We start from the raw sequence: 22,659 nt of genomic DNA, 5'->3' as shown, positions 1-22,659 counted from the left end.
AATAAATAATTGCAATAATAAAATAATTATATGCTGGGGACAGTAAAATAGCATCTAGAACTAGAAGAAATAAAGGAAGGGAAAAAGATTTGTATTGAACTCACATAATAGAACAAGGATACAAACTTGACAACTAATGAAACCCAGCTGTGGCCAGGTCATCTCTTCTTCCACCTTCAGATTACTTTAATGTCTGAATGGAACATGACCTCCTGCAACATTCATTGCTTTATCTTTACTGCTACTTGCATTTATAATAACACAGACTTGATGGCTTTTATTGCCCTGGGATACAACACAGCTTTGTTAGATTGCATACAACTATATTCAGCTAGCAGTTTTGTTCTTTTGATAATACGAGTGGAACTAAATTAGAAGGAAAAGATTATTTTTAGTAAAATGTGCAAAAGACCTGTACAATCAATAGAAGACAGGCCTCCAAATATAGAATTACTTTCAGTGCTGCAAAAATGGGACTCATCCTGCGCACATATTTCTACTTGTCCTGCTCTTCCTCAGCGCACATAGGGCCTGTTACTGAGTTGGACGTAAGTGGAATTGTGGACGGATCTCGTGTATATCAGCATACTGGGTATGCGCCAAAGTAAGAAATCTGTGACTATACTGTACATGCACTGGATCCGGCATACGCACACAGATGGAGATCACAGGTCTTATATAACAGTCTGCGAGCCGCACGCTCTGCAGAATTCACTGAGAGTCTATCTGTATTTTTAAAGAGCAACCATTAAAAAGACCAAACAATACAATTATAAATATGGGCAGACTAGCCGGAATTTCCGCAAGTGCATATAGATTGATGGACCATACTTTCTGTGAAATGGGCATGGAATTATTGCATCTTGTGGGAGTATCATTAAGCTTCCTTGCTCAATCATAAGAGTACAGCAGTAGATGGGTCGTCTGTTTCTAACAGATCTTTTTAAGCCAACATAGATATAAAACAGTAGGGACAGGCTTCCACATGCAGATGTATGGATTTTCGGCATATACGGGCAGATCCTCACATTACCATAAGGAAGTAAGTAGCTTGCTACTGCTGTAAAGAAAAGTGGCTATGGAACATGTCTATCCTAGTGTAGAATCAAGTCTATAGTGCTCCAATGAGGAAAAACCATACTTACCTGTCCCCCACCAATATTTCCTGGTGATGGAGTCTGGGGAAAGAGGTGGCACATAGTGATGTCATTACTGCCTCACGACAGTGTTCACATCCAGCTGATGGGGGACACACCAAGAGTACTCCATCTCCCATTTCCTACACCTGCACAATCACCTGGTAATTATGATTGTCCTCCATACAATGGGGTAAATGTATCAAACGTCTAAAGAGTGGAGAAGTGGACATATGGAGATGCTGTCCATATCAACTAGTCGGCAGCTATCACCTTATGGAACGTACTTGATAACTGCTAGCTATAAACTGATTGGTTGCTATGGGCAACTTCTCCACTTGACCACTTTTCCAGTCTTTAGAAAGTTTGATAGAGTTCCCAGCAAACCTTTTTATAATTGTCGCAAAACAACTCTAAGTTATTAACATATTACTTGTTCCCTGAAAAAAGGTCTTTTTTTTATATATAACTCTGAAATCAACAACCTCTAGCAGTTTACTGGTTACTTTTGTACCATTTTACTGGAATTGGCTGCTTAAATATCAATAAAAAGTGGAAAAATTTGGGTGGTCTAAAACGTTTGATTGCAAGCATTGGTATGTGTATATGTATGTATGATACATGGGATATGGAATGACCAGAAAAAATGTTAATATTGCAGCATGTGAAATAGCTTTAGGTGTGTCCTCCTTCAACCTACATGCTTTTCATGGCAAACCAGTCACAATAGCATGCCCGAAAGTGTCCGCGTGCACTGTGCACACACCCACGATCCATAGTATGCAGACGCTCCCACGAATGGGTTGCAGCTTGCCGCGGCTAGTCAGATGCTCACTGGACCCATTCGTGGGTAAGATCAGTGTGGCCACATCTGTATATAGGTATATAGGTAGCTCAAATCAAAACAGTGGTCTATGTTATGGGCTGTGTTTGAAAAAAGTTAGGAGCTAGTTGGTGGGTAATTTATCTCCATCCACTTTATCTTTCTCTCCAAGGCTTAGCAAACAGACCCCATTATCTCTTGTCAGGATACTGATATTATGGGTGTGGTATGTTAGATAGAATAGACTTAGGTCGACAGTGTCTAGGTCGACCACTATTGGTTGATAGTAAGTAGGTCCACATGGTTTCTAGGTTGACAGGGACTCTAGTTGGACATGAACAAAGGTCGACATGAATTTAGAAAAAAAATTTGGTGTTGTTTTCTTCGTAGAGTGACCGGGAACCCTAATTAGTACACTGTGTCCACTTGCATGGCTTGCTTCGCTTGCCATGCTTCAGGCAAGGTTACCGTTCCCAATTGTAGTCCACGTGGATCGTAAAGTATGAAAAAGTTCAAAAAATGGGGGGGGATTAAAAAAAACTCATGTCGACCTTTTTCATGTCGACCTAGTACATGTCGACCTAGAGTCCCTGTCGACCTAGAAACCATGTCGACCTACTTACTAGCTGTAGACCTAGGAAATAATTTTGCCGCAAAAAATAAAAATAGGCACCAACCAATATCTGTTTTTTTTTTTTTTTTTAATATGTAGTCACATAACTGGTGTAAACCCTGGGGGTACACTCACCAGCACCTCCTACCCCCCCATCTCTGTGGCTTGTAGTGGCACGCCATGTAACCACTATGGTTCTGCCCCAGCATACAGTACAGAACTAATCAGAAGGTGTATTTTCCAACATAAATGTACAAATGTCGTCAGATTAGAGAGTGCTTTGACTCAATGTGGTTTACTTAGTATAATGGTTATGGAACACAGTTTAGAGGATACTTGATTATCATTTACTTTCACAAGATCTTAAAAAAAATATATAAAAAAACTTGGTGTCTCGGATTTATTTTAATACAATTCTACAAACAATCTTTACAATACCTTTAATAAGTCCTTTCTCTTGTAGAGTTTTCAGCGATGGTCGACGGGATATAAACTTCTTTAATCTGGTTTTAACACGGTTTCTGTCAGACGTGTCTGAAGCACTGTAGTTTAATTTAAATACTGAAACAAAAGAAAACCCAATTTATTACAAGCAGGCATTTACCACAGATTGGAGTACATTACGTGTGCTGTATTACAGAACTTGCGTTTTGGACACAATACTTGCACATTTCTACTTGCAAACTACACGGCTATAACTTGGCAGATAGATGTAACTTGTCAATTTTACCATTAACTACCAGGGGTACCGCAGAACACACACTTTATAACTGTACAGCGAAATAACGTTTTCTTTGTATTAAATAGCTATCTGTGAAACATCATATAAAGTATAATTTTATAAAACTGACAACCATGCATAACGTTAAGTGATTCTGCCACCATAAATTAACATCTGATTTGACAGTAAAACAAATCTATGTACAAACTTATTATTTATTCCAGGAATACTTGGTTTTCAGATATTTCTCTGTTTTGAATCTATATTGTAGCTTTCTTTTCTTGCTGTATTTCTTGGCTAATAGCAAAGGGATTCATATGGGGAATTAGATGCAGGAGATGAATTCAGCAGCATTCTATGGCCAATGGCCCTCATTCCGAGTTGATCGGTCGGTATTTTTCATCGCATCGCAATGAAAATCCGCTTAGTACGCATGCGCAATATTCGCACTGCGACTGCGCCAAGTAATTTAACAATGAAGATAGTATTTTTACTCACGGCTTTTTCATCGCTCCGGCGATCGTAATGTGATTGACAGGAAATGGGTGTTACAGGGCGGAAACACGGCGTTTTATGGGCGTGTGGATGAAAACGCTACCGTTTCTGGAAAAAACGCAGGAGTGGCTGGAGAAACGGGGGAGTGTCTGAGCAAACGCTGGGTGTGTTTGTGACGTCAAACCAGGAACGACAAGCACTGAACTGATCGCACAGGCAGAGTAAGGTTGAAGTTACTCAGAAACTGCAAAGTAGTTTGTAATCGCAATATTGCGAATACATCGGTCGCAATTTTAAGAAGCTAAGATACACTCCCAGTAGGCGTAGGCTTAGCGTGTGTAACTCTGCTAAATTCGCCTTGCGACCGATCAACTCGGAATGAGGGCCAATATTCAGTTCTCTGTGAAGTGCGACCATGATGTATTGATACGTACATCATAGTAGAATATGGTACCTTCACATGGCTAATTTTTCTGTGCATCTGTGTAGAAGATAATTGGCTATGTTGGTGGTCTATAAGAAAGATGTCCAATGAGGTTTGGGGTCAGGGTTACAAAAAGTAATTACAAAAGTGCTTTACTGTTTGAACGATACAATCACATAAGCATGTACTCAATGCATGTCGGATCCTCTTCGGCGGAGACGATCCGACAGTGCAGTATTCAATTAGCGGGCAATTCTGACAGGATTTGCCCGTTTCCGACAATGGTGATCGGATCAGCATTGTTGAAAACGGGCAAAAATCCTGTTGGAATTGGCTGTTAATCCGACAAACCACGTGGATCCACGACTAATCACGTGTTTGGCTGTTAATCACGACAAAACACGTGGATCCACGTGTTTTCCAACAAGTTGGAAAAACGGCAGCACCATTGAACAGGTCAAATCATTATTCAACCTAAAATAGCTGGAAATTGCCATCTTTCTGACTAGACGTCAGTTCCGACTTCAATTGAATAGACCCCTTAGACATATTTGTATTGCATCTTAATGGACATTAAAACAATATTTCTCTAAAAATGCAGGTTGGTGGTGCAAATGCTGTTTTGTTATGTGAAGCACCTACATTTGTGAACTTGTGTCTGTTTATACAGGAGAGCACCTGGTTAGGGTGATGGTGACTCTGTAAGGATGGATAAATCTTTCTCCTTACAAAAGGAGTTGAATATGCCTAGTATTGTGCCAAAATGCAAAAATAAGCTGCATTGGTAGTGTAATACAATAGCAGTGACCTGTATAGTGTGAGACATTGCTGCCTCTTGTTGGCTCCTGTTAACTTTATGTAATATCTATATGATACAGAGCACTAAGTGCATATTGCCAATATTCTTCCCCCCCCCCCCCCCCCCCACCCCTCCTCCATTGCCCTCTTCACTGGGTAAGTTGGTGGGATCCAAGAGAGTTGAGCCCAGGAAAACTCATTTAAATATTAGAATTCCTTGAAATTCTTTGAAAGTAAGCTGCAGTAATGTTGTGTCTATGCTTGGGCTTTCCTATAAACAAATTATAGTATGCACATGTACATGGTAGATGCCGTAAATTGGCACATTTTCACACGCAAAAAAATGGCCATAACTTTCCTGTTCTATAAATTTCCCTTACTTAAGGGCCCCATACACTTATACGACATGACGGTCTGTCATGTCATATTAGATTTCGTCCCAACCTCCCGGCAGCCTCCCCATTGGTAAGATAGTATTAGATATATCGTATGCAGTTTTTTTTGCATATGATGTATCTTTTACTATCCTATCTATTTACTGCAGGATCCAACATATCACGAGTGCAACACTCGTGATATGTCGGATCTAGGGGAATCCGATCCGATGCCCATGGGAATGCGCATCGGATCGGATCGGAGGAAAAGCACCCCGAAAATGCCCAATTTCACCCAATATATCGGTCCGAATGCCTGAATTGGGCTGAAATCGGGCATAATCGGCCTAGTGTATTGGGCCCTTAAGTTTCCCAACTGCTCCAATTTTACTAGTACGGTCCTGATTCGTGGAGAACAAAAGGAGCAGAGCTTGCATTGCAGTGATTGGCGCTTGCACTGAAGTGAGCATGACCAGCTGCAAAATTGATGTGTATGGGCCAATCATGGCTAAGGTTGAGCCAATCATGGCAGAAGTTGGGCCAATCATTGCTGAGGTTGGACCAATCATGGCTTGTTTTTTTTCCAAATTTTTACTTTTTAAATGTTGGGAGGTATCCCTTACTTATGTGGTACACAGTAAAAGTGCATGAAAAGTTTTTATCTGTACAAAATAAGTAAGTTCTCAGTGTCCCTTGAGCTCGGTGCATTTTCATAGCAAGCAAAATCAAGAAGAGAGGGTATGAAAACTTTTTAGTTAAAAAAATTCATATTGTATCTTTTTTTTTCATTTCTCTGTGAATTTAATTTTCCCACATTTCTGTAAATAGCATATTTTTAACAAATATCACGCAATTGGATGATTTTCTTGTCCTTATTGAAGTTTAAAAAACAAAACAAAACCTAAATTAACTCATTAGGATCCTGAGAGACAAAATACAACAGACAGTTATCTTTAGCAAGTTGATTTTCATTTACATTAGCCAATTATTTCTGAAGTATCTAGGGGATGTTTGGATTTGCAGCCTTGGATGTATGACTTTATAATCCAAACTTCTAACACACTTTGTGCCTCGTTGATATCAGGGGAGCTAAACTTGCCAAATTGTTCATTTAAAGTAAATAAAAGATAGCCAATTAAGGAAAGTAAAATATAAACACATGCCCATGGTAATAAGAGGAGAGTTTGCCTGTCGTTTTACTACTGAATTTAATATAATGCTTCTCCTTTTTCCCACAACACCAGCTGACCTCACAAATACTTTCAAGAACTTGTAATCGCATGAAAAAAACAATGCTTTTGCTAAAACATGCATCAACCAAATAATCTATTGCTCTACAAAATTATCTTTCCAGCCACATACATCTGCTCGATCTAAAGTAACATTTGCAATAATTGTGTTGGAAGTATAACCAGAAAAGAATGTCACTCAGTCGTCTGTCTATATTCCCTATTTATTAGAGATATGTGGTACGGTTTTCCTGAAATACAAACACACACGAACGGAGGGGTTCAGAGTCGAATTGAGTCCCACTTTGGAATCACTTTGGGGTTCCTACTGGAACCGAGTCCCAGCTCGGGTCTGTTTTCAGTTCGGAACTTGGAGTTAAAAAACTAGCTTTTGGATTGCTTGTAAACAGGTCCAAATGAACAGGAATCCAAAACTAAAACCAAAACATGATGATTAATTAAAAGCAAAGCCAAAACACAAGGGTATGTGCACATCTCTACTTTCTAAGTTTACGTAGCTAGCGGCTGTCACAATCCTGATTAAATTTCTCATGTTTTGTGTCTTAATAAATTGTAGTTTCTTGGAGCTAGTTAGTGGGAAGACCTTGGACAGAAGTGGTGATGTGGTAAGGGTATATTTTTTAATTTATATGTGTCATACATTTTTAGAATGTTATGGCCCTTATTAATGCAAGCCCATCATGCATGTATCCTCACTTCAATTTCTCCTAAATGCTGCAGTGAGACTGACCGTTCTTTGTGACCATACCACTGTGCAAATATCTAGATTTGCTCCCTTTATGATACAAATTAAATTCAAATTACTCACCCTTACATACAAAGCTTTCAGCAACACCATCACTTCCTACTGTACATCTCAAAACTCATCTGAAAACATTCTGTCTCTCACCTTCTTACATCTACGGTACTTCTTTTTGGGAGCGATAGCTGCAGGTGTCTGCAATTTAGCTCACGCCCTCTGGGTCTGGCAAGCTAAAATACATGAAAAGTGACCCGTTTGGGTGCCCAAATGGCACTTTTCAAGGTCGCGCCCAGCACTTTGTTCGGATTTCGCTTTACCCTGCTAAACCCAACCTTTTTTAAAGTGATCAGCGCAAAAAACCCAAACAATTGAATTGTGCCCCGCGATCTCCTGCTACTTTAGACGGGAGACCGGGTGCGCAAAGCAACTGAATCCCACCATTGTTCGTTATTAGGAGGGGTGTACTGCACTATACAGTATTCTGACATTTTTACATCGATAAAGAACTTTTAAAAAGTCTCCACCAAATTCAGATATGTGTACTGAAAGCCGCTATTTTACTCTTTTAAATCCAAGTTTAAAAAAAAAAAAAGGTACCTGTACTCACCTAAAGTTATAAGGTGATACAATATATGTAGTGGCTTCCATACACATAGCATTTGTGGAGCACCTGAAGCAGGTGCTCTGGGTGCAGATCGAGAAGTGGGGAGCAGCCTGTCTGCCACAGTCTGTACTTGGGACTACTGTGAACCGCACTGATAGGCAGGGCTTTAACTCAGGGCAGACTGGGAACTAAAAGTGGCCCTGGAAAAATTTGTAAAAGTGGCCTCACTTGGCCAGCACCAGAGGTGTAGCACAGCATACTATGTAGCCATAGCAACAGCAACCTTCTTCCCCAGAGGTTTGGCAGAGAGTATGCAATGTCCAGCATCAAGGGGGAAGTTAAAAGTAAAAAAAATATATATAAAAAATTATTAAGGGCACATAATATCTGTTATGGATCAATGGGTCGACCTGGATAAGGTTGAAAGTCAATAGGTCGACCATTATTGGTCAACATGGACAAGGTTGACATGGGGAAAAGGTTGACACAGGACAGGTCGACACATGGAAATGTCGACCTGAATTTTTTTATGATTTTGGTTATGTTTTGTCCGTAACATCACCAGGAACCTCAATTAGTGCACCGTGTCCCCTTGCATGGCTCGCTTTGCTCCAAATGGTAGTCCACGTGGATGATAAAGTATGAAAAATTAGTAAAAAAACTCATGTCAACCTTTTCATGTGTCAACTTGTCCCATGTCGACCTTTTCAATGTGTCACTCTTTTTCCCATATCAACCTTGTCCATGTCGAACAATAGTGGCCAACCTATTGATGGTCAACCTAAGTACTGTCGACCTATTATCCAGATACCATAATATCATACATCATTAGGATTAGGCAGACAATATAATTCTTTAGAAAAATATATTTTTTCACTTATAACACCCAACATATGCCAATCACCATTCACTCAATCCTACATGTCAGCCAAGCACAAACACTAGACAGTCACAAACCCTAAGTAGCAAAATAATGATATACAGATGCTGTATATACACTGCTGTGAGATGATGGATGGCAGAGTTACTGTACTGTAGACAATACACAGAGATGGAATAACAGAATGAATTGGAACAATGCAGTGTGTGAGTGTAGTGAGTGCCAGCCGGCTGTCTGTCATGTGGGGGGCAGGGCCACATGTCAGCAAACAAAATAGGCTTTCCGGACACATCAGCCCACCGGGAATCTTCCACTCAGGTGCTATGTGCAATCTGCCCCTGCTCTAACTGTTGAGGAAGGATCCCAGCAATAGTATCATATTTGTTAGCCTGGAAACTCATTAATGCATGAGATGGGCTGAATAGGTAGGGGGTGGGTGTGGGCAGTACCAGGGTGGAGAGGGGTGGCAAAGGACAGTCTTATCAAGCCAATCACAGGTTGAGATTTTACCTGCATGATGTCACATTTCCTGCTGCTGCACACACTATCCACTGCATATAAGATGAAGGAAGGATCACTCATCCCCAGGCACGAGGCCATTTTTCAGGTTTTGTGTTTTGGTTTTGGATCTGGATCTCCTTCGTGTTTTGGATCTGGATTGGTTTTGCCAAAACCACCCTTGCGAGTTTTGGTTTTGGATCTGTATTTTTTTTTAAATCATCAACACCGCTAAAATAACAGGATTTGAGGGTGTTTTTGTTCCTCAGTATTATTAACCTCAATAACATTCATTTCCACTCATTTCCAGTCTATTCTGAACACCTCACAATATTGTTTTTAGGCAAAAAGGTTGCACAGAGGTAGCTGGATAACTAAGCCATGCAACTATAGTGGGCGGCACAAACGCCTGGCACATCTAGGAGTAGTAGTGTATGGCAGCCGCAGTACTAGTAGTCACTGAGTGATGCACCAATAGAAATATATTTTTTGCTTTGGATCACACACAGAGGATATATAGCAGTAGTGTACGGCAGCCGCAGTACTAGTAGTCACTGAGTGATGCACCAATAGAAATATAGTTTTTGCTTTGGATCACACACAGAGGATATATAACAGTAGTGTACGGCAGCCGCAGTACTAGTAGTCACTGAGTGATGCACCAATAGAAATATATTTTTTGCTCTGGATCACACACAGAGGATATATAACAGTGTTGACCTTTTGTCATGTCGACCTAGAGAACATGTCGACCTAGAAACCATGTCGACATACTTACTGTTGACCAATAGTGGTTGACCTAGACATTGTCGACTTAAGTTTTTTCAACCTAAAGACCGGATCCCCTGCAAAACAACCCCTATGCTCTCTTCTGCCCCCCTTTCCTAACTATAGCACAGAAGGAACATGTCTTTACTTTGTACTCTCCAAGTCCTGAGTGAAAAAGGCTCTAATATAAAATACAAAACCCGCGAGATACGACAGTGGGATGACTCGCAAAACCGAGGCTGACTCGGATCCAGGCTCAGATCTCCAAGTTCGGCCAGGTTCAGTTCTCAGAGAACTAAACCCGCTCATCACTATTCTTGATGCAAATAATTTATACCCCATATCTTGTCTCTCCTTACAATCTTATACTGATTTGGGAATCTTGTAATATTATAAACAGCTGAATAGAAAATCGAGGAAGTGTTACAGTTTTGGTGCCATGGCCACACATTACTCCTCTATTTCCATACTCTGGACAAGACTTTAGGCGCTTATTTATTTATGAAATTATTTCACTAAGGGTGTGTACACACCAGAACAACTGGCAACTGGGCCAGTGGTAGAGGCGATTTCCCTTCTCCCTGCATCATACCATATTGGCGATACGCACTAGATGATTTAACGAACGATGGAACAACATACAGTATCATCCTTCCATTTATTACACTGCATGACACCACGTACGATATTGTCTGATTGGCTGTGCAGCACAGCCGACCATGGGGGTCATTCCGAGTTGATTGCTAGCTGCTGTTGTTCGCAGCGCAGCTATCAGAGAAAAAATGGCTAATCTGCGCATGCGTATGCACCGCAATGCGCACGCGTGACGTATGGGTACAAAGAGCATCGTGGTTTTGCACAGGTTCTAGCGAAGCTTTCAGTCGCACGGCCGAACGCAGGAAGATTGACATGAAGTGGGCGTTTTTGGGTGGCAACTGACCGTTTTCAGGGAGTGCTTAGAAAAACGCAGGCGTGTCGGGAAAAACGTAGGCGTGGCTGGGTGAACGCTGGGCGGGTGTGTGACGTCAAAAGCCATCCCTCCATCGTTAGAATCAACGCACATGAAGAGTAACTACAGGGCTGGTCTTGTTTTGCACAAAAATAAGAATTTACTCACCGGTAATTCTTTTTCTCGTAGTCCGTAGTGGATGCTGGGAACTCCGTAAGGACCATGGGGAATAGACGGGCTCCGCAGGAGACTGGGCACTCTAAAGAATAGATTAGGTACTATCTGGTGTGCACTGGCTCCTCCCTCTATGCCCCCCCTCCAGACCTCAGTTAGGGAAACTGTGCCCGGAAGAGCTGACATTACTAGGAAAGGAAATTTGAATCCAGGGTAAGCTTCATACCAGCCACACCAATCACACCGTACAACTTGTGATAACCTTACCCAGTTAACAGTATGAACAACAACTGAGCCTCACTCAACGGATGGCTCATAACAATAACCCTTAGTTAAGCAATAACTATATACACGTATTGCAGAAAGTCCGCACTTGGGACGGGCGCCCAGCATCCACTACGGACTACGAGAAATAGAATTACCGGTGAGTAAATTCTTATTTTCTCTGACGTCCTAGTGGATGCTGGGAACTCCGTAAGGACCATGGGGATTATACCAAAGCTCCCAAACGGGCGGGAGAGTGCGGATGACTCTGCAGCACCGAATGAGCAAACACAAGGTCCTCCTCAGCCAGGGTATCAAACTTGTAGAACTTTGCAAAGGTGTTTGAACCCGACCAAGTAGCCGCTCGGCAAAGCTGTAAAGCCGAGACCCCCCGGGCAGCCGCCCAAGAAGAGCCCACCTTCCTTGTGGAATGGGCTTTTACTGATTTTGGATGCGGCAATTCAGCCGCAGAATGAGCCAGCTGAATCGTGCTACAGATCCAGCGAGCAATAGTTTGCTTTGAAGCAGGAGCACCCAGCTTGTTGGGTGCATGCAGGATAAACAGCGAGTCAGTCTTCCTGACTCCAGCCGTTCTGGAAACATATATTTTCAAAGCCCTGACTACGTCCAGTAACTTGGAGTCCTCCAAGTCCCGAGTAGCCGCAGGCACCACAATAGGTTGGTTCAAATGAAACGATGATACCACCTTTGGGAGAAACTGGGGACGAGTCCTCAATTCTGCCCTGTCCATATGGAAGATCAGATATGGGCTTTTACACGACAAAGCCGCCAATTCCGACACACGCCTAGCCGATGCTAAGGCCAACAGCATGACCACTTTCCACGTGAGATACTTTAGTTCCACGGTCTTAAGTGGCTCAAACCAGTGGGATTTCAGGAAATCCAACACAACGTTAAGATCCCAGGGTGCCACTGGTGGCACAAAAGGGGGCTGAATATGCAGCACTCCCTTAACAAACGTCTGAACCTCAGGCAGTGAAGCCAGTTCTTTTTGAAAGAAACTGGATAGGGACGAAATCTGGACCTTTATGGACCCGCAAATTTAGGCCCATAGTCACCCCTGACTGTAGGAAGTGCAGAAAACGACCCAGCTGGAATTCCTCTGTAGGGCCTTCCTGGCCTCACACCAAGCAACATATTTTCGCCATATACGGTGATAATGTTTTGCTGTCACGTCTTTCCTACCCTTTATCAGCGTAGGAATAACTTCATCCGGAATGCCTTTTTCCGCTAGGATCCGGCGTTCAACCGCCATGCCGTCAAACGCAGCCGCGGTAAGTCTTGGAACAGACAGGGCCCTTGTTGCAGCAGGTCCTGTCTGAGAGGCAGAGGCCATGGGTCCTCTGTGCGCATTTCTTGCAGTTCCGGGTACCAAGTCCTTCTTGGCCAATCCGGAACAATGAGTATTGTTCTTATTCCTCTCTTTCTTACTATTCTCAGTACCTTGGGTATGAGAGGAAGAGGAGGAAACACATATACCGACTGGTACACCCACGGTGTCACTAGGGCGTCCACAGCTATCGCCTGAGGGTCCCTTGACCTGGCGCAATATCTTTTTAGCTTTTTGTTGAGGTGGGACGCCATCATGTCCACCTGTGGCAGTTCCCATCGGTTTGCAATCAGTTGGAAGACTTCTTGATGAAGTCCCCACTCTCCCGGGTGGAGGTCGTGTCTGCTGAGGAAGTCTGCTTCCCAGTTGTCCACTCCCGGAATGAACACTGCTGACAGTGCTTGCACGTGATTCTCCGCCCATCGAAGAATCTTTGTGGCTTCCACAATTGCCATCCTGCTTCTTGTGCCGCCCTGGCGGTTTACATGGGCGACCGCCGTGATGTTGTCTGACTGAATCAGCACTGGCCGGTTTTGAAGCAGGGGCTCTGCTTGACTCAGGGCGTTGTAAATGGCCCTTAATTCCAGTATATTTATGTGTAGAGAAGTCTCCAGACTTGACCACAGCCCTTGGAAGTTTCTTCCCTGAGTGACTGCCCCCCATCCTCGGAGGCTTGCATCCGTTGTCACCAGGACCCAGTCCTGTATGCCGAACATGCGGCCCTCGAGAAGGAGAGCACTCTGCAGCCACCACAGAAGAGACACCCTGGCCCTTGGGGACAGGGTGATCAGCCGATGCATCTGAAGATGCGATCCGGACCACTTGTCCAACAGATCCCACTGAAAGATCCTTGCATGGAACCTGCCGAAGGGAATGGCTTCGTATGAGGCCACCATTTTTCCCAGGACTCGCGTGCAGTGATGCACCGATACCTGTTTTGGTTTCAGGAGGTCCCTGACCAGAGATGCTAATTTCTGGGCCTTCTCCACCGGGAGAAACACCTTCTTCTGTTCTGTGTCCAGAATCAAGCCCAGGAAAAGCAGACGCGTCGTAGGAATCAGCTGCGACTTTGGAACATTCAGAATCCAGCCGTGCTGTTGCAACACTTCCTGAGAGAGTGCTACGCTGATCAACAACTGCTCCCTGGACCTCGCCTTTATGAGGAGATCGTCCAAGTACGGGATAATTATAACTCCCATCTTCCGAAGGAGTATCATCATTTCGGCCATTACCTTGGTAAATATCCTCGGCGCCGTGGACAGGCCAAACGGCAACGTCTGGAACTGGTAATGACAGTCCTGTACCACAAACCTGAGGTACTCCTGGTGAGGTGGGTAAATGGGGACATGCAAGTAAGCATCCTTGATGTCCAGTGACACCATAAAATCCCCCTCTTCCAGGCTTGCAATAACCGCTCTGAGCGATTCCATTTTGAACTTGAATTTCTTTATATAAGTGTTCAAGGATTTTAAATTCAGAATGGGTCTCACCGAACCGTCCGGTTTCGGTACCACAAACATTGTGGAATAGTAACCCCTTCCCTGTTGAAGGAGGGGGACCCTGATAATCACTTGCTGGAGTTACAGCTTGTGAATTGCCGCCAGTACTACCTCCCTTTCCATGGGGGAAGCTGGCAAGGCTGATTTGAGGTAACGGCGGGGGGGGGGGGGAGTCGCTTCGAATTCCAGCTTGTATCCCTGAGATACAATTTGTATAGCCCAGAGATCCACCTGTGAGCGAACCCACTGGTTGCTGAAGTTTCGGAGATGCGCCCCCACCGCACCTGGCTACGCCTGTGGAGCCCCAACGTCATGCGGTGGACTTAGTGGAAGCAGGGGAGGACTTTTGTTCCTGGGAACTGGCTGCATGGTGCAGCTTCTTACCTCTACCCCTGCCTCTGGCAAGAAAGGATGCAGCCCTGACCCTCTTGCCTTTCTGAGAACGAAAGGACTGCATTTGATAATACGGTGCTTTCTTAGGCTGTGAGGAAACCTGAGGCAAGAAAGTCGACTTTCCAGCTGTCGCTGTGGACACGAGGTCCGATAGACCGTCCCCAAACAATTCCTCACCCTTATAAGGCAAAACCTCCATGTGTTTTTTAGAATCAGCATCTCCTGTCCATTGCCGAGTCCATAAGACCCTCCTAGCAGAAATGGACATAGCATTAATTCTAGAGCCCAGCAGGCAAATGTCCCTCTGAGTATCCCGCATATATAAGACGACGTCTTTGATATGGCCCAGGGTTAGCAAAACAGTATCCCTGTCGAGGGAATCTATGTCGTCTGACAGAGTATCTGTCCATGCTGCTACAGCACTACACATCCAGGCTGAAGCAATAGCAGGTCTCAGTAGTGTACCAGAGTGTGTATACACTGACTTCAGGATAGCTTCCTGCTTTCTATCCGCAGGCTCCTTTAGGGTGGCCGTATCCTGAGACGGCAGGGCCACCTTTTTAGATAAGCGTGTCAGCGCCTTGTCCACCCTAGGGGATGTTTCCCAACGTAACCTGTCCGTTGGCGGGAAAGTAACCTCTTAGAAATCACTAGTTTCTTATCAGGGGAACTCCACGCTTCTTCACACAATTTATTTAATTCATCAGATGGGGGAAAAGTCACTGGCTGCTTTTTCTCCCCAAACATATAAACCCTCTTGGTATTAACAGGGTTAGTCTCAGAAATGTGTAATACATCTTTCATTGCAATAATCATGTATCGGATGGCCTTGGTCATTTTAGACTGTAAATGTGCCTCATCATCGTCGACACTGGAGTCGGACTCCGTGTCGACATCTGTGTCAACCATCTGAGATAGAGGACGTTTATGAGCCCCTGACGGTTTCTGAGTCGCCTGGGCAGGCGCGGGCTGAGACCCCGGCTGTCCCAAGGCTGCAGCGTCATCAAACCTTTTATGTAAGGAATTTACATTGTCATTTAAGACCTTCCACATATCCATCCAATCAGGTGTCGGCCCCGACGGGGGCGACACCACACTTATTTGGCCTTGCTCCGCCTCCATGTAACCCTCCTCATCAAACATGTCGACACAGCCGTACCGACACACTGCACACACACAGGGAATGCTCAGACTGAGGACAGGACCCCACAAAGTCCTTTGGGGAGACAGAGAGAGAGTATGCCAGCACACACCACAGCGCTATATAACACAGGGATTTTCACTTATAATAAGTGATTTACCCAATAGCTGCTTTATATGACTTATTTGCGCCTAAATTTATGTGCCCCTCCTCTCTTTTTAACCCGTCTTGTACCTGCATACTGCAGGGGAGAGCCTGGGGAGCTGCTTCCAGCGGAGCTGTGAAGAGAAAATGGCGCTGGTGTGCTGAGGAAGAAGGCCCCGCCCCCTCTGTGGCGGGCTCCTGTCCCGCTTTCTGTGTAAAAAAAATGGCGGGGTTTTTTACATATATACAGTGCCAGACTGTATATATGTATTTTAATGCCAAAAGGTACTTCAATTGCTGCCCAGGGCGCCCCCCCTAGCGCCCTGCACCCTACAGTGACCGGAGTGTGTAAGTGTGCTGGGAGCAATGGCGCACAGCTGCGGTGCTGTGCGCTACCTTAAATGAAGACAGGAGTCTTCAGCCGCCGATTTCGTCGTCTTCAAGCTTCTGTTCTTCTGGCTCTGCGAGGGGGACGGCGGCGCGGCTCCGGGAACGGACGATCGAGGACAGGTGCCTGTGTTCGAACCCTCTGTAGCTAATGGTGTCCAGTAGCCTAAGAAGCACAAGCTAGCTGCAAGCAGGTAGGTTTGCTTCTCTCCCCTTAGTCCCACGTAGCAGTGAGTCTGTTGCCAGCAGAAGCTCACTGAAAAAAAAAAAACCTAATAAATATCTTTCTTTACTAGTAAGCTCAGGAGAGCCCACTAGGAGCACCCAGCTCTGGCCGGGCACAGATTCTAACTGAGGTCTGGAGGAGGGGCATAGAGGGAGGAGCCAGTGCACACCAGATAGTACCTAATCTTTTCTTTAGAGTGCCCAGTCTCCTGCGGAGCCCGTCTATTCCCCATGGTCCTTACGGAGTTCCCAGCATCCACTAGGACGTCAGAGAAAAGATTTTGCAGGTGCTCTACTGCACAGGCGTTCGCACTTCTGCAAAGCGAAAACACACTCCCCAGTGGGCGGCGACAATGCGTTTGCACAGCTGCTAAAATCTGCTAGCGAGCGTTCAACTCAGAATGACCCCCATATGATGTCGCATGCGACCAGCGTGAGCATGCAATCCTGCATAAACACCAGGCGATATGCACGATTTGCTGTGATTGTTATTGTTATTACCAGTGAGTACCATCAGAAAAAAGTCACTGTGTGATTGTTGTTCATACTGCGAGTCTCTTACAGTATGCAAAGTGTCATTGGAAATTTTAATTCTTTCATAATGTATAACTGTATAGCATAGGTCTGCAAACTCGGTCCTCATTACCCCCACACAGTGCCTGTTTTGCAGGTAACCCAGCAAGTGCACAGGTGTATTAATTACTCACAGACACATTTTAAAAGGTCCACAGGTGGAGTTAATTATTTCACTTGTGATTCTGTGAGGAGACCTGCAAAACATGCACCGTGTGGGGTAATGAGGACCGAGTTTGCAAACCTATGCTGTATAGAAATTAATAGTTCATTATTTAATCAACTGTAAAAACACAATGCAAAAAAACATTGATCAAGGTGGATTTCCCACTAATAATTTATACCCCTTTTCCACCTGAGTACCGGGTCAGATCCGGGATGTTTAACCTGGCTACAACCCACGTCAGCCCCGCCGTTTCCACTGCACTTCGACACAGGTTATTCCCGGGTCAGATCTGTTTTCATTTAACCCCGGTAAGCTCTGTAAAAGCCTATTAATGTAATTAAAAATTGACTTTTTACTGTCTCATCAAGATGATGTCACGAAAAGGAACAAAAGGGAGGGGTGAGGCCTGCTCATTGCAGCAATAGAGACCGATGCAGTAGCTGTGTCTAGCATGGAGTTGCAGCTTATAGTTTTTGCTGCTTATAGTTTCTGTTTGTTTAGAAGCTGCTGCAATAAATATATGTATGTGCCCAGCGTGACTTCAGAGTGTCTGTTTGTTTGCAAGCTGCTTTAATGCCTGCATTTGCCAAGCGGAGTGTCTTTCTGCAAGCTGCTGCAATAGCTGTGCCCAGCGTGTCTCCTAGGGGTGACGTCATCTTCCTGTGTCCCAGAAGCACCAATCAGTGTCTCAGAGCGTTACTCGGGTCTGAAAACATGGGTAATGACCGTTTCCACTGCACAATTACCCGGGTCATTAGACTCATTACCGTGTTCAACCCAGGTAGCTATCCGGGTAGGATTCCAGGGTCACTCAATCCGTGTTGAGCCGTTTCCACTTACTATAAACCTGTGTCAATGCGTGCCCCCATGCAAAAACAAGGGCAAATTTAGCTAGTAGAAAAGGGGTATTAGTTTAGAGACTGTCATATAAGTAATGTCACATATTTTCGCCTCATCGTCTTTCAGTGTTATCATTCATAATGGGGAACCAGTAAGACAGTTATACAGTAGTTTAGTCTCTACTAATATTGCTGTGAAGTGAAATTATGTTAACAATCTCCAAAGTCGATTTACTAAATGTTAAATCTACTAACAGGCAGATAGACAGTCGAGTTGTGGATGTAAAAATAAGAATTTACTCACCGGTAATTCTATTTCTCGTAGTCCGTAGTGGATGCTGGGAACTCCGTAAGGACCATGGGGAATAGACAGGCTCCGCAGGAGACTGGGCACTCTAAAAGAAAGATTAGGTACTATCTAGTGTGCACTGGTTCCTCCCTCTATGCCCCTCCTCCAGACCTCAGTTAGGGAAACTGTGCCCGGAAGAGCTGACACAACAAGGAAAGGATTTGGAATCCAGGGTAAGACCCATACCAGCCACACCAATCACACTGTACAACTTGTGATAACCATACCCAGTTAACAGTATGAACAACAACTGAGCCTCCTTTTACGGATGGCTCATAACAATAACCCTTTAGTGAAGCAATAACTATATACATGTATTGCAGAGAGTCCGCACTTGGGACGGGCGCCCAGCATCCACTACGGACTACGAGAAATAGAATTACCGGTGAGTAAATTCTTATTTTCTCTGACGTCCTAGTGGATGCTGGGAACTCCGTAAGGACCATGGGGATTATACCAAAGCTCCCAAACGGGCAGGAGAGTGCGGATGACTCTGCAGCACCAAATGAGCAAACTCAAGGTCCTCCTCAGCCAGGGTATCAAACTTGTAGAATTTAGCAAATGTGTTTGAACCCGACCAAGTAGCAGCTCGGCAAAGCTGTAAAGCCGAGACCCCTCGGGCAGCCGCCCAAGTAGAGCCCACCTTCCTTGTGGAATGGGCTTTTACTGATTTAGGATGCGGCAGTCCAGCTGCAGAATGTGCCAGCTGAATCGTGCAACAGATCCAGCGAGCAATAGTTTGCTTTGAAGCAGGAGCACTCAGCTTGTTGGGTGCATGCAGGATAAATAGCGAGTCAGTTTTCCTGACTCCAGCCGTCCTGGAAACATAAATTTTCAAAGCCCGGACTACGTCCAGCAACTTGGAATCCTCCAAGTCCCGAGTAGCCGCAGGCACCACAATAGGTTGGTTCAAATGTAACGCTGATACCACCTTTGGGAGAAATTGGGGACGAGTCCTCAATTCTGCCCTGTCCATATGGAAGATCAGATACGGGCTTTTACATGACAAAGCCGCCAAATTCTGACACACGCCTAGCTGAAGCTAAGGCCAACAGCATGACCACCTTCCACGTGAGATACTTTAGCTCCACGGTCCTAAGTGGCTCAAACCAGTGTGATTTCAGGAAATCCAACACAACGTTAAGATCCCAAGGTGCCACTAGAGGCACAAAAGGGGGCTGAATATGCAGCACTCCCTTTACAAACGTCTGAACTTCAGGCAGTGAAGCCAGTTCTTTTTGAAAGAAAATAGATAGGGCCGAAATCTGGACCTTTATGGACCCCAATTTTAGGCCCATAGTCACCCCTGACTGTAGGAAGTGCAGAAATCGACCCAGCTGGAATTCCTCTGTTGGGGCCTTCCTGGCCTCACACCAAGCGACATATTTCCGCCATATGCGGTGATAATGCTTTGCTGTCACATCCTTCCTAGCTTTTATCAGCGTAGGAATCACTTCATCTGGAATGCCCTTTTCCGTTAGGATCCGGCGTTCAACCGCCATGCCGTCAAACGCAGCCGCGGTAAGTCTTGGTACAGACAGGGCCCCTGCTGTAATAGGTCCTGTCTGAGAGGCAGAGGCCATGGGTCCTCTGAGATCATTTCTTGTAGTTCTGGGTACCAAGTTCTTCTTGGCCAATCCGGAACGATGAGTATAGTTCTTACTCCTCTCTTTCTTACTATCCTCAGTACCTTGGGTATGAGAGGAAGAGGAGGGAACACATAAACCGACTGGTACACCCACGGTGTCACTAGTGCGTCCACAGCTATCGCCTGAGGGTCCCTTGACCTGGCGCAATATTTTTTTAGCTTTTTGTTGAGGCGGGACGCCATCATGTCCACCCGTGGCAGTTCCCAGCAATTTACAATCTGTGTGAAGACTTCTTTATGAAGTCCCCACTCTCCTGGGTGGAGGTCGTGCCTGCTGAGGAAGTCTGCTTCCCAGTTGTCCACTCCCGGAATGAACACTGCTGACAGTGCTAGCACGTGATTCTCCGCCCATCGAAGAATCCTTGTGGCTTCTGCCATTGCCATTCTGCTTCTCGTGCCACCCTGGCGGTTTACATGAGCGACCGCCGTGATGTTGTCTGACTGAATCAGTACTGGGTGGTTTTGAAGCAGGGGCTCTGTTTGACTCAGGGCGTTGTAAATAGCCCTTAGTTCCAGTATATTTATGTGTAGTGAAGTCTCCAGACTTGACCACTGTCCTTGGAAGTTTCTTCCCTGAGTGACTGCCCCCCATTCTCGGAGGCTTGCATCCGTGGTCACCAGGACCCAGTCCTGTATGCCGAACCTGCGGCCCTCGAGAAGATGAGCACTCTGCAGCCACCACAGCAGAGACACCCTGGCCCTTGGGGACAGGGTGATCAACCGATGCATCTGAAGATGCGATCCGGACCATTTGTCTAACAGATCCCACTGAAAGATCCTTGCATGGAACCTGCCGAAGGGAATTGCTTCGTAAGAAGCCACCATCTTTCCCAGGACTCGCGTGCAGTGATGCACCGACACCTGTTTTGGTTTCAGGAGGTCCCTGACCAGAGATGACAATTCCTGGGCCTTCTCCACCGGGAGAAACACCTTCTTCTGTTCTGTGTCCAGAATCATGCCCAGGAAAAGCAGACGCGTCGCAGGAATCAGCTGCGACTTTGGGATATTCAGAATCCAGCCGTGCTGTTGCAACACTTCCTGAGAGAGAGCGCTACGCTGACCAACAACTGCTCTCTGGACCTCGCCTTTATGAGGAGATCGTCCAAGTACGGGATAATTATAACTTCCTTCTTCCGAAGGAGTATCATCATTTCGGCCATTACCTTGGTAAATATTCTCGGTGCCGTGGAGAGACCAAACGGTAACGTCTGGAATTGGTAATGACAGTCCTGTACCACAAACCTGAGGTATTCCTGGTGAGGTGGGTAAATGGGGACATGCAAGTAAGCATCCTTGATGTCCAGCGACACCATAAAATCCCCCTCTTCCAGGCTTGCAATAACCGCCGAGCGATTCCATTTTGAACTTGAACTTCTTTATATAAGTGTTCAAGGATTTTAAATTCAGAATGGGTCTCACCGAACCGTCCGGTTTCGGTACCACAAACATTGTGGAATAGTAACCCCTGCCCTGTTGAAGGAGGGGGACCTTGATTATCACCTGCTGGAGGTACAGCTTGTGAATTGCCGCCAGTACTACCTCCCTTTCCCTGGGAGCAGCTGGCAAGGCTGATTTGAGGTAACGGCGAGGGGGAGTTGCCTCGAACTCCAGCTTGTATCCCTGAGATACAATTTGTACAGCCCAGAGATCCACTTGTGAGCGAACCCACTGGTTGCTGAAGTTTCAGAGACGCGCCCCCACCGCACCTGGCTCCGCCTGTGGAGCCCCAACGTCATGCGGTGGACTTAGTGGAAGCAGGGGAGGATTTTTGTTCCTGGGAACTGGCTGCCTGGTGCAGCTTCTTTCCTCTACCCTTGCCTCTGGCCAGAAAGGATGCTCCTCTGACCCGCTTGCCTTTCTGAGGCCGAAAGGACTGCACTTGATAATACGGTGCTTTCTTAGGCTGTGAGGGAACCTGAGGTAAAAAAGTCGACTTCCCAGCAGTTGCTGTGGATACGGGGTCCGAGAGACCGTCCCCAAACAATTCCTCACCCTTATAAGGCAAAACCTCCATGTGTTTTTTAGAATCAGCATCACCTGTCCACTGCCGAGTCCATAATACTCTCCTGGCAGAAATGGACATTGCATTAATTCTAGATGCCAGCAGGCAAATGTCCCTCTGGGCATCCCGCATATATAAGACGACATCTTTTATATGTTTGATGGTTAGCAAAACAGTATCCCTGTCGAGGGAATCAATGTTGTCTGACAGGGTATCAGTCCATGCTGCTGCAGCACTACACATCCAGGCTGAAGCAATAGCAGGTCTCAGTAGAGTACCAGAGTGTGTATACACAGACTTCAGGATAGCTTCCTGCTTTCTATCCGCAGGCTCCTTTAGGGCGGCCGTATCCTGAGACGGCAGTGCCACCCTTTTAGATAAGCGTGTTAGCGCCTTGTCCACCCTAGGGGATGTTTCCCAACGTAACCT

At 45.3% G+C, this 22,659-nt stretch overlaps 1 protein-coding gene across 3 annotated transcripts in view; it reads right to left on the bottom strand.

Annotated features, from left to right (window-relative positions):
* Positions 1 to 22,659, bottom strand: part of ARHGAP15 (Rho GTPase activating protein 15) — a 1,201,663-nt gene that overhangs the window by 436,655 nt on the left and 742,349 nt on the right. For all 3 annotated transcript variants that reach the window (XM_063933735.1, XM_063933734.1, XM_063933733.1), the window contains exon 9: positions 3,011 to 3,133. In XM_063933735.1, the coding sequence (XP_063789805.1) occupies positions 3,011 to 3,133 (123 nt within the window). The remainder of the gene's footprint in view (positions 1 to 3,010; positions 3,134 to 22,659) is intronic.

This window comes from Pseudophryne corroboree, chromosome 7 (assembly GCF_028390025.1).
Source record: "Pseudophryne corroboree isolate aPseCor3 chromosome 7, aPseCor3.hap2, whole genome shotgun sequence".
Taxonomy (NCBI): Eukaryota; Metazoa; Chordata; class Amphibia; order Anura; family Myobatrachidae; genus Pseudophryne; species Pseudophryne corroboree.
Note: the sequence above shows the minus strand (reverse complement) of the source record. Positions and strands in the feature narration are given on the sequence as shown.